At 37.4% G+C, this 12,266-nt stretch overlaps 1 protein-coding gene across 2 annotated transcripts in view; it reads right to left on the bottom strand.

The window, feature by feature from the left end:
• PLCL1 (phospholipase C like 1 (inactive)) overlaps positions 1–12,266 on the bottom strand; it is a 369,733-nt gene that overhangs the window by 89,452 nt on the left and 268,015 nt on the right. Inside the window, exon 2 of one of the 2 annotated variants that reach the window (XM_061149075.1) lies at positions 1,994–2,039. The exons of the other annotated variant lie outside the window; for it this stretch is intronic. Coding sequence (XP_061005058.1) covers positions 1,994–2,039 — 46 coding nt within the window. The remainder of the gene's footprint in view (positions 1–1,993; positions 2,040–12,266) is intronic. 2 annotated transcript variants of the gene reach the window in all.

Raw genomic sequence — 12,266 nt, forward strand, 5'->3', positions numbered from 1 at the left:
CTCATTAAAATTTAGAAAGTAACAAAACAAAAGGCTACTATTTGTTCTACATTTTAACATAATTCTGGGTACTTCCCTCAAAGCAATAAGACAAGGATAAGAAATTAAGCATAATAAATGATACAGGAAGTGAAAGATCTTTACTAGTCACAGAGATGATAATTATTTACCCAGAAAATTCAAAAGAATCAACTGAATATTATTAGAAATAGTAAAAGAGATGGTGACAAAATAAAGTATAAACATAAAAAATTAATAGCTTTCTTATACAACAATTTGTTTCTAAATGTAATGGCAGGGATGGGTAGAAGTGAGATGAACCCATTTAAATTAACAACAGATATTGTAAACAAGCCAAGAATAAATTTAACAAGATACATGCAAAAATTACGCATAAAATTTTATTTCATATAAAGTTGAAAAAGAGGGTCAAATAAATGAAAACATTAAAAAAATTACTTACTGGAAAGATAATGCTGGTAAAATTCAAGTTCCACACTAATTAGTAGATAAATACAATAAAATTCTAATGAAAAGGCAAGTGAGATTGTTTCATGGGGTAGGGTGGAAGTGGCATTTAAAATAACAAAGGAAACAATATATTAGTCAAGTATTAGTGTTGAAAAATTCACTATTCATTTGAACAAAAAGACAAGTAAATTTCTGTTTCATGCCAGACCTAATAATTATTTTAGACGGATTAAAGATACAATAGGGTTTAGAAGTACTAGAAAAGATGTAACCACATATGTTTCTATAGTTTGGAGTGGGGAAGATCTCTTCTTAAATAAATCAAGGCCACACAAGCCACAAAAGACTGATAGATATGAGCCCAAAAAAGCTTAAAACTCTGTCCAATTTTTTTTTTACTCTCAAACTGAAAACTATTTGATATATGCTTCTTAATTTGCAAAATTTGTTCACAAACTAATTTTGGAAAAGATGAATTCACAAAATTATACAACTGTTTCAAAATTAATGAAAAGATGCTCAAACACAAATACTTATATGTACTATAGATACACAAATAAATTTATTAATTTGCACACCAGATTATCAAAGGTTAAAAAAATGTCAGGTTATAGAGAAAAGGGAATTTCTGTATAATGTTAGGTTAGTATAAAATGGAACAACTTTTCCAGAAGGCAATGTGATAAATGTTTTAAAATGTTAAAGATGTGCCTACTTTGATCTAGTAATATCACATTTGAGACTTTATTTTAAGCAAATATTTGAACAAACAGGCAAAGATATAAGTACATGGAAATTCAATGTTACTCTGTGAATAATATTAAGGAAATTAGAAATAAACTAATAAACTAAACACTCATCCCTAGTAAGGACTGGCAAAATAAATTATAACACATTCATGCAAAAAGATTCTATGTAGTTCTTATAAGGGTGACATAGATCTATAAATCTTAAAAGGGACCATCTGTGTGTGGATGTGTGTGCGTATATGTCCTTAAAAAATAGATAATATAAAAGAGTACATATATTATGAGATCACATCACTAATATATAACAAATCTGAAAGGCTCTATTCCAAGTGGTAATAGTGGTTATCTCTAGGGGAAAAGAAGGAGAATTATGAAAATAGTTTTCTCTGTTTTGTTCAAATTATTCAAAATTAACATATACTAGCATATAGTATAAAAAAACATATTAAAGATGTTTCCATAGCATTGAGTTCCCTGGTAGCTCAGCTGGTAAAGAATCCACCTGCAGCGCGGGAGACCTGGGTTTGATCCCTGGGTTGGGAAGATCCCCTGGAGGAGGGCATGACCACCCACTCCAGTATTCTTGTGTGGAGAATCCCCATGGACAGAGGAGCCTGGGGGGCTCCAGCCCACAGGGTCGCAAAAAGACATGACTGGGAGACTCAGCACACACAGTCCTATTATTACCTCATTAATTATCAGAAAGATGTACTTTGTAGAGATAATGATATATATCTACAATGAGTTAACGAGGCATAATTAAAGTGCATTACCTTATTTTTAGGACTTCCCTGGTAGCTCAGCTGGTAAAGAATCCGCCTGCAATACAGGAGAACCCAGTTTGATTCCTGGGTCAGAAAGTTCCCCTGGAGAAGCAATAGGCTACCCACTCCAGTATTCTTGGGCTTCCCTGGTGGCTCAGATGGTAAAGAATCTGCCTGCCATGCAGGAGACCTGGGTTCGAGCCCTGGGTTGGGAAGACCCCTGCAAGAGGGCATGGCAACCCACTCCAGTATTCTTGCCTGGAGAATCCCCATGGACAAAGGAGCCTGGTGGGCTGCAGCCCATGGGGTCACAAAGAGTCGGGGTGACTGAGCGACTATGCACACACACACCTTACATTTACGAAAATAATGATACCAATATTATTTTAGTTAAATATAAAACTTTATATATTTATTATTCTTAGGACTGGCCAATGTGTTTCTATTACAGTATGACAAAATATCCCCTAAACATGATAAATCTTTGATTCGGAAATTATTTTAGAATCTTACACTTTAGAACTACTGACTTTAATTCATGTATGAATGTGGAATTGGACCATAAAGAAAGCTGAGCACTGAAGAACTGATGCTTTGGAACTGTGGTGTTGGAGAAGACTCTAGAGAGTCCCTTGGACTGCAAAGAGATCAAACCAGTCCATCCTAGAGGAAATCAGTTCTGAATATTCATTGGAAGGACTGATGCTGAAGCTGAAGCGCCAATACTTTGGCCACCGGATGCGAAGAACTGACTGATTGGAAAAGACCCTGTTGCTGGGAGATTGAAGGCAGGAGGAAAAGGGGACAACAGAAGATGAGATGGTTGGATGGCATCACTGACTCGATGAACATGAGTCTGAGTAAACTCTGGGAGTTGGTAATGGACAGGGAGGCCTGGTGTGCTGCAGTCCACGGAGTCGCAAAGAGTCAGACACGACTAAGTGACTGAACTGACTTTAATTAGCCTTGGTGAAAGCAGTGTTCAAAGCATAATGCAATTTTGCAGGGTATCTGTAAAATTAACCTCATTAGTACTTAAACAATCAATTTAATGAAAATGTATAGTATATCTCCTTTTGAATCAGACTTTTGCTACCTCTAAGCTTTGAGAATAAATATAAGTAGATGAATGTTCCCTGAGGAAGAAAAGAAGATTAAACTGAGATTTCCTGACTAGTTGTTTAAATCAATTGATTTCAATTAAATGCACTCCACTGATAATGAGATTCAAATCTGCTGTATTAAATTAGGAATTAACTATGCTTCAGAGAAATTGGATTCAGTAAGAATTCCATGTAGATTACAAGAAATTTAATCTTTCAGAGAACACATCCTAATTATCAAATTTTCAATAATTTTCATTAAATACAAAGTGTAGCCCTACAAGTTCTCCTGTAGCTTTGGCCTAATCCTCTATTTTCACATCTAGATATGGGTTGCAAATTTGCCTTTGTGTTTTAAACTCAACTCATTCTCTCTCTCTCCTTTTTTTTTTTTTTTTTTTGGAAGACAGAGTACACAAAAGTATCTTTTATTGTTTCCTAATCCATATTTCCAGTAGTCATGCATGGATGTGAGAGTTGGACTATAAAGAAAGCTGAGCACTAAAGAATTGATGCTTTTGAACTGTGGTTTGGAGAAGATTCTTGAGAGTCCCTTGGATTACAAGGAGATCCAACTAATCCATCCTAAAGGAAATCAGTCCTGAATGTTCATTGGAAGGACTGATGCTGAAGATGAAACTCCAATACTTTGGCCACCTGATATGAAGAACTGACTCATTGGAAAAGACCCTGCTGCTGGGAAAGATTGAAGGCAGGAGGAGAAGGGGACGACAGAGGAAGAGATGGCTGGATGGCATCACCAACTTGATGGACATGAGTTTGAGTAAGCTCCGAGAGTTGGTGATGGACAGGGAAAGCCTGGCGTGTTGCAGTCCACAAAGAGTTGGACATGACTGAGCAACCGAACTGAATCCATATTTCTTTATTGCTTTAATTATAGCAAGAGTCCCTTCTTTAATATAGGTTTCTTACCTAAACTCAACTGACCCAAATTCACAAAGTTGTTTCTGTACATCTTTGCCACTTAAAACACTCTTCTACTAACTACACTTAATGTTCTACATTTAACTTGTGAATCTTAGGAAATTTAGCTTATGAACCTAATATTCTAACTTGAATGCTGCTTAAAATAGCAAATATTCTTCTGAATCATTTTTAGACTTTCAGGAAAAATAATATTTGTCAATATGTTAAAATACACTACATCTGCTCAATAACCACCAGGATGATTGCCTCATGAGAATATAATCTGCAGTATGAGAATATAATCATAAGAAACAACAAGCAATGTAACTAGGATAAAAATGCTCTCATCCCATGTAAATCTGAGCCAGTTTCAGTTGAAATACAAAGAGTCAATTACAGTGCATATTCCTAAGCTTTGTCTCACTGTTTTAAAAGACTGCCAGGTGGCTTGCTTTCTTGGCACTAAGAGAAGTTTACAAAACCCTATGAAATTTGAAATAGTTAGACTTGCTCATCTTAGCAGTTTTAAAAATGGGATGAACGTCACAGCCTTTTATAGGACTGTAAATTAACACATACTGATCTCTAGGTTATCAATTTCTCTGAACACAAAGATATTTAAAACACAATTTGAATTATGTGGGGATTTTGTTGTTGTTATATAAGATCATTAGTTTTACTAAAAAGCTTTGCATTCCCATTTGTTGATGAAACTGACTGGCACACCTCTGAGAAGATAAGTTTCTTATACACCTACTAATGTTCTCTGAAAAGGATAAGATATTTTATCCCAAGGAGAGTAAATCCCATGGTGAAGAAATAAAAGAAAAATATTCACATTACAGATTCTTCTTTAGTACTTAATCATAAAAGGATCATGGGCAGCATGGATTCCAAGTCATGCTGGGTCAGTTAAATTAAATTTGTCTCAAAATAATGCTTCATCTCTTAGATCTCATTTATATTGCCAGTAAAAAGAAAATTAAAGTCACGTATTACTGTAAAACCGGTAGAATGACAGGGAAATACAATAATTAATGAAGCCATTTAAAATCTATAACCTTTTTCTTAAAACAGAATTTCTACTAAAGACTTCACAATGAAAAGGCATAATAATTTGCAAATAGCTTAGAGATTAATCTCTAACTAATTTCTTTAGAAAAAGAGGCTTGACGCACAGCATATTTAAGTTAATTAGTATTGCTATCAGGAAAGCTTGTAAAGAATTAAAAAGTAAATCCACAATGAATTCACTACATTTACTTTCATAATATCATCCCTAGGTGATTTCTTAATAGTAATTTTATATATTGAATGAAAGTAACAGCTAGCCCTACCTATGAGAGTGGCTAAGTTCATTATTCTCCAAGTAAAACCACTTTATGTTTATAAATGAAAATCAAAATAGTGTAAGAGCATCTCACATTTTTAAGAAGTTTTATACTTTGCAAAGGGCTTCCACATTTGACTTCTTATGAAATCTCCACAAGATTTTAAAGGTGAGAAAATCCAAGACACAAAAGGACTTGCCAAAAACATGTAAAGCAGTGGCAGAGTGAATGCTAAACCCGGATGTTCCTATTCCTGATTGAATTTTTTTCTATAAACTCACACTACCTCTGCATCTTACTGCTTTACTTTTCTAGTTCCCAGTGTATGTTCTCACCCCTTCACCTGGGTGAGGAAGGCAAATTTTACAACTCCAGCTATTTTCTCTCACCCAATGCTAAATAATGGAAACTGACTGTCATTTTAACTAGTTATCTCCTCCCAACCGTGCTATTTTACTTGGTAAAAATGTCCCTCAAGAAGAAGGACCACAAAAAAAGGATATGTATGGAAAGTAATTTTGCAGTATTTTTAATCCTTTCAAGATAAATTTATGGAACCTCTGTAGGAGACATAGGAAACTCGGGTTCAATCCCTGGGTCAGAAAGATTCCTTGGAGAAGGAAATAGCAACCCACTCCAGCATTCGTGCCTGGAAAATCCCGTGGACAGAAAAGCCCGGCAGTCACAAAGAGTCGGACATGGCTGAGCATGTACACACGCAGCTTAGTGTCAGGGACTCATTCAAGTGAATAGGCAGGCACTCAGCTTGGAAATAGGTGCACTGCAATGTCACTTGCAGTAGAAAGATATGTTAAAAATCAAACAAACATATGATTAAAATTATTAAAAAAATGCTCTGAAAGAAAGTATTTTAGGTACAGGGGCTAATTTAGATTCGAGTGGGGTCCTAACATTCCCTTGAGGAACTGACATTTAAACTAGGCAACCTGCCAGACAAATAGTGTGGGAAGAGAACTCTATGCAGAAGAAACAACATGGGAAGATTCTAAAGTGAATACAGTACTGCAGACCAGTGTAGCAAATGTGTGGTGAGAGAAGGGGAGAGAAATAAAGCTGAAGGAGCAGGCGGAAGGCAAGTCAGATGAGGCTGTGAAAGCCATTTCTGAAAAATCTGGCGTTTATGCCATGTAGATTTTAAGCCAGAAAGGTGAAAGTTCATACCTTAAAAATATCTCTAAATGCTGGATAATGAATTTGGGGATACAGAACTATCAAGGAAGATATCCTTTAGATGGTGATTGCAGGAGATCCAAGTGTACTAAGTGGGGTGGGAATAAGAGAGAAGTGGGGTTTTTGAGGATTTACTGGAACTGGAATGGAAAATGAGAAAAGGAAGAAGGGGCTACCACAGATGACCCCCAGATCTCTGGTTTGAGCAATGAGGAGCCTGGAGTAGTTAAGACTAGAAAAGGAGCAAATTTGTGAGTGGCTCTGGAGGTGTTGAGAATAAAGTTGCAAAAAGAGGACCAGACCTCAGGACAGACATATGGGTACAACATAAATTTGGGAACTGTCAGGTCATTTGTGGTATCTAAAGCCATAGGACTGGGTGAAATAACTTTAGGGGGGAAAAGGCAAAATAAAAAGAGAAGCATATCTAGCACTGACCTTTGGGAAAGTATATTTTGAGATCACTTACAAAGGAGATGGATAATGAAAGCCAAAGCAGTAGGAGGAAGCCAGAAGAGTATGTTGTCATGACAGCCAAGAAAAGAGAACATTCGAAGAAGGAAGGCGTGGTCAGCTGTGGTGAATGCTGGTAAGAGATCTAGGAAGATGGAAAGAGCTGTCCGCTAGATTTGATAACATGAAAGCTCTTGGTCTTAGAGTGGGCAGTGTCAGCAGAGTGGTGGCACAGTGGATATAGAGAATAGAAAGCAGTAGATTGAAGAATTAATGTGTAGAGAACACAAAAGTTTGGCTGAGGAAAGGTGTTGAGAGAAAAAGCAATGGCTGGAAAAGAGATAGGAATCAAAGAGGTTTTTAATTTGTTTTTGCTCTTGTACCAGGGGGGAAAAGAGAGTAATAGAAGATATGTACAATGAGGTGTGGAGAAGATAAATGAGTAGAGGAATAGAAAGAGATCCAGAGCTCAAGTGGAGGAAATAGCTTTAATAGCAGAAATTATAACAGGAAAGAAAAAGATGAGTGCTGAAATAAGTAGGGGAAAGAAATGAGTAGTGGCAAAATATGAGATGTCCCATTTGGTGCCTCCCAGTTTATCTCTAAAGAATAAGGCAAAGTCATTCGCTGAGGATGGTGATTGGGAGGGTAGGGAAAATCAGAGATTTGACAAGAGTGGATATGGTCGGGTTAATTTTGCTGGCGCATCCCCCACTCACCTTCCTATTCCTCACTTGCAATCTATGGTCTAGAGAGGGAACTGACATTTCACTCCCCTCCCTTTCAACCTAGATCCTAAGGTGGGCCTGCCCACGTCTGCTCAACTGACGCATTCACCCCTTTTGCATTAGTCATTGTTTCAACCCAGTGAAACCCAACTGCAGAACTTTTGATGAGATCACTGGGAAAGCAGCACACTGTTTCCTTTGGGGCTTCTAACACGTGGGATGCAAGTCTGACAACCATCCTTATCCCATCTGGGGAGAAACCTGGGGAACAGAGAACGAAAAAGAGAGAGAAAAAGAGCTAGATACTCCCAGACACCAGCATCCGAGCCAATATCCCTCTCTGCTTGAGAGAGTATGAATATGTGGTTTGAATTGTTGACATGTGCAAGCAAAGGCATCCCAATTGATATAGAGTGATATTAATGCCCGTGGTGAGTGAGAGAGTAACTTACTAGAAAAATGATTGTCAGGCATTGCTGAGGTTCCATTTGGCTTCTGGTTGTCATGAATTTGTGGTGATATCAGTAACCTCAGGATTCCCACTACGTGCTAAGTCATTTCCATTGTGTCTGACTCTTTATGACTCCATGGACTGTAGCCCACCAGGCTCTTCTGTCCAGGGGACTCTCCAGGTAAGCATACTGGAGTGGGTTGCCGTGCCCTCTTCCACGGGATCTTCCTGATCCAGGGATCAAACCCATATCTCTTCTGTCCCCTGCATTGGCAGGCGGGTTCTTTACCACCAGCACCATGTGGGAAAGTTAGGATTTCCATTTGATAAATCAAATTTCTTGAAATTTTTTGTCATAATACCAACCCACTGATACTTAATACAATTAGCAATTTGATATAATCATGACTATTATATACTAAAAACAAATAAGCTATTTAAAAACAAAAGTAATATAAGAGAATGAAAAGGTAAGATTGGGAGAAAATATTTGCACAGACATGTTCGATAAAGGACTGTAAAACAAAATGTTTAAAGAAACACTTTAAAGTCAATAATAAGAAAACAAAAACTCAATTAAAAAATGGGCCAAAGACCTTCACAGACATCTCATCAGAGAAGATATATAGATGAAAAGTAAGATGTTCCACATCATATATCATCAGAGAAATGCAAATTAAAAAACAATGAAATAACACACCTATCAGAATGGTCAAAGCACAAAACGCTGACAACACGAAATGCTAGCAAGGATATGGAGCAACAGAAACTCTCACGCACTGATGGTGGAATGCAAACAGTACACCCACTTTGGAAGACAGTTTGGTGGTTTCTTAAAAAGCTAAATATAGTCTTACTGTGAAAGTGAAAGTCACTCAGTCGTGTCCGACTCTTTGTAAACCCATGGACAATAGAGTCCATGGAATTCTCCAGGCTGGCCTGGAGTGGGTAGCCTTTCCCTTCTCCAGGGGATCTTCCCAATCCCGGGATCAAACCCAGGTCTCCTGCATTGCAGGTGGATTCTTTACCAGCTGAGCCACAAGGGAAGCCCAAGAATACTGGAGTGGATAGCCTATCCCTTCTCCAGTGGATCTTCCCAACCCAGGAATCATCTCCTACATTGCAGGTGAATTCTTTACCAACTGAGCTATCAGGGAAGCACAAGCCTTACCATGTGGTCCAGCAGTCGCATCCTCAGTACTTACCCAAAGGACCTGAACACTTCTGTCTATACTAAAACCTACACAAGAATATTTATATTAGCTATACTCATGGTTGCCCAAACTTGGAACTGACCAAGATGTCTTTCAGTAGGTGAATAGTTAAATAAACTGTGAGACATCCAGACAATGGAATATTATTCCGTGCCAAAAAGGAATGAAAAGACGTGTGTGTGTGTTCAGTTGCTCAGTCATCTCTGACTCTGCAATCCCATGGACTCCAGGCTCCTCTGTCCATGGGATTCCCCAGGCAAGAATACTGTAGTGAGCTGCCATTTCCTTCTCCAGGGGATCTTTCCTACCCAGAGATCAAACCTGAATCTCTTATATACCCTGCATTTGCAGGCAGATTCTTAACCACTAAAATGCACATTGCTAAGTGAAAGAAGTCAAAGTGAAAACACTACACTGTATATGGAAAATCACTGAATTTCCTTTTAATTTGCTGTTTAATTTTAACAGTATTTCCTTTGTCTAAAGTTTAAAGAAATTCGGACACCTTATCTTCAACAAAGGAGGCAAGGATATACAATGGAAAAAAGACAACCTCTTTAACAAGTGGTGCTGGGAAAACTGGTCAACCACTTGTAAAAGAATGAAACTAGAACACTTTCTAACACCATACACAAAAATAAACTCAAAATGCATTAAAGATCTAAATGTAAGGCCAGAAACTATAAAACTGCTAGAGGAAAACATAGGCAAAACACTCTCTGACATAAATCACAGCAAGATCCTCTATGATCCACCTCCCAGAATATTGGAAATAAAAGCAAAAATAAACAAATGGGACCTAATGAAATTTAAAAGCTTTTGCACAACAAAGGAAACTATAAGCAAGGTGAAAAGAGAGCCTTCAGACTGAGAGAAAATAATAGCAAACAAAGCAACAGACAAAGGATTAATCTCAAAAATATACAAGCAACTCCTGCAGCTCAATTCCAGAAAAATAAATGACCCAATCAAAAAATGGGCCAGAGAACTAAACAGACATTTCTCCAAAGAAGACATACAGATGGCTAACAAACACATGAAAAGATGCTCAACATCACTCATTATCAGAGAAATGCAAATCAAAACCACAATGAGGTACCATTACACGCCAGTCAGGATGGCTGCTATCCAAAAGTCTACAAGCAATAAATGCTGGAGAGGGTGTGGAGAAAAGGGAACTCTCTTACACTGTTGGTGGGAATGCAAACTAGTACAGCCGCTATGGAAAACAGTGTGGAGATTTCTTAAAAAACTGGAAATAGAACTGCCATATGACCCAGCAATCCCACTCCTGGGCATACACACTGAGGAAACTAGATCTGAAAGAGACATGTGCACCCCAATGTTCATCGCAGCACTGTTTATAATAGCCAGGACATGGAAGCAACCTAGATGCCCATCAGCAGACGAATGGATAAGAAAGCTGTGGTACATATACACAATGGAATATTACTCAGCCATTAAAAAGAATTCATTTGAATCAGTTCTAATGAGATGGATGAAACTGGAGCCTATTATACAGAGTGAAGTAAGCCAGAAAGATAAAGAACATTACAGCATACTAACACATATATATGGAATTTAGAAAGATGGTAACGATAACCATATATGCAAGACAGAAAAAGAGGCACAGATGTATAGAAGAGACTTTTGGACTCTATGGGAGAAGGCGAGGGTGGGATGATCTGAGAGAACAGCATTGAAACATGTATATTATCTAGGGTGAAACAGATCACCAGCCCAGGTTGGATGCATGAGACAAGTGCTCGGGCCTGGTGCACTGGGAAGAGGAGGTGGGAGGGGAGATTGGGATGGGGAACACATGTAAATCCATGACTGATTCATGTAAATGTATGGCAAAAACCACTGCAATATTGTAAAGTAATTAGCCTCCAACTAATAAAAATAAATGAAAAAAAAATAAAATTTAAAGAAATTCAACTTAAATGTAAAAAGGATATAATATGAGATTATTCAGTGTCTTAACACCACCTAACTGGCAAAAGGTAAATTAAGGAAATGGTTTTCTTCTACGTTTGTGCCCAACATGAGGCAGAGACTGATATTTGTCTATAGTTTAACCAAGGGAAAACAATCCCTATAAATTCTATTAAATTATTTAGCAGCCACAAACAGATGCGATAATTCATTGTCAGTGAAACAAATCATTTTCTCTCTTCTCTCTCAGTGCCAAGAAAGCAAACATTCACAGGTGCTCCATCAGAATCTTGCATAAAGCCAAACAATACAACTGTTTTATGAATGACAAAGGAAACATACATAAATAGAGTGACAAATAATGAGTCATTATTCTCCAGATATTTGAAGAGGCTTTTTTTTTTTTTTGAAGAGGATTTTTAAAGAAACAATCTGAAGAATATGGGGGAAATTTTACTAAGATTCTAAATGTAAAACTCACTTCATTGAATTGACATTTATCAAGAAATCACTGGACAGAACTCTGTGAGAAAAAGATTTGAAATAGCTTTTTCTGACTTTCTTAATCATGTGGACTGGAAAAGTGATTAGTGTTACCAATCCTGGGTTGAGAATATGCTCAGACTAAAGAAATTTTCTAAACTGAAAAAAGACGTTTCCTAGAGAACTTTCCTTTTATAAAGGCTTTCTGGCAAGGTGATACCTAAACCAGTCCAGAGGAGACTATCTCAGAAGAAGCAAAATTTCTCTCTCTACTAGTGTTACATCCTAAAAATTGTCCCTCATTCCTCCAAATAATGAAAGAGTGCTTCTTTCTGTACTAATCTCAGAGGATTTTGAGCATTCCACTAGTCCCACAGTGGCAGGATGTACATAATATATGCATCTGCCTTCTTAAAAAAGAAATCTGTGCTGCCTCCCTAGTCTTTTATTTTGCATTTGTAGT

Source organism: Dama dama, chromosome 8 (genome assembly GCF_033118175.1).
Source record: "Dama dama isolate Ldn47 chromosome 8, ASM3311817v1, whole genome shotgun sequence".
NCBI lineage: Eukaryota > Metazoa > Chordata > Mammalia > Artiodactyla > Cervidae > Dama > Dama dama.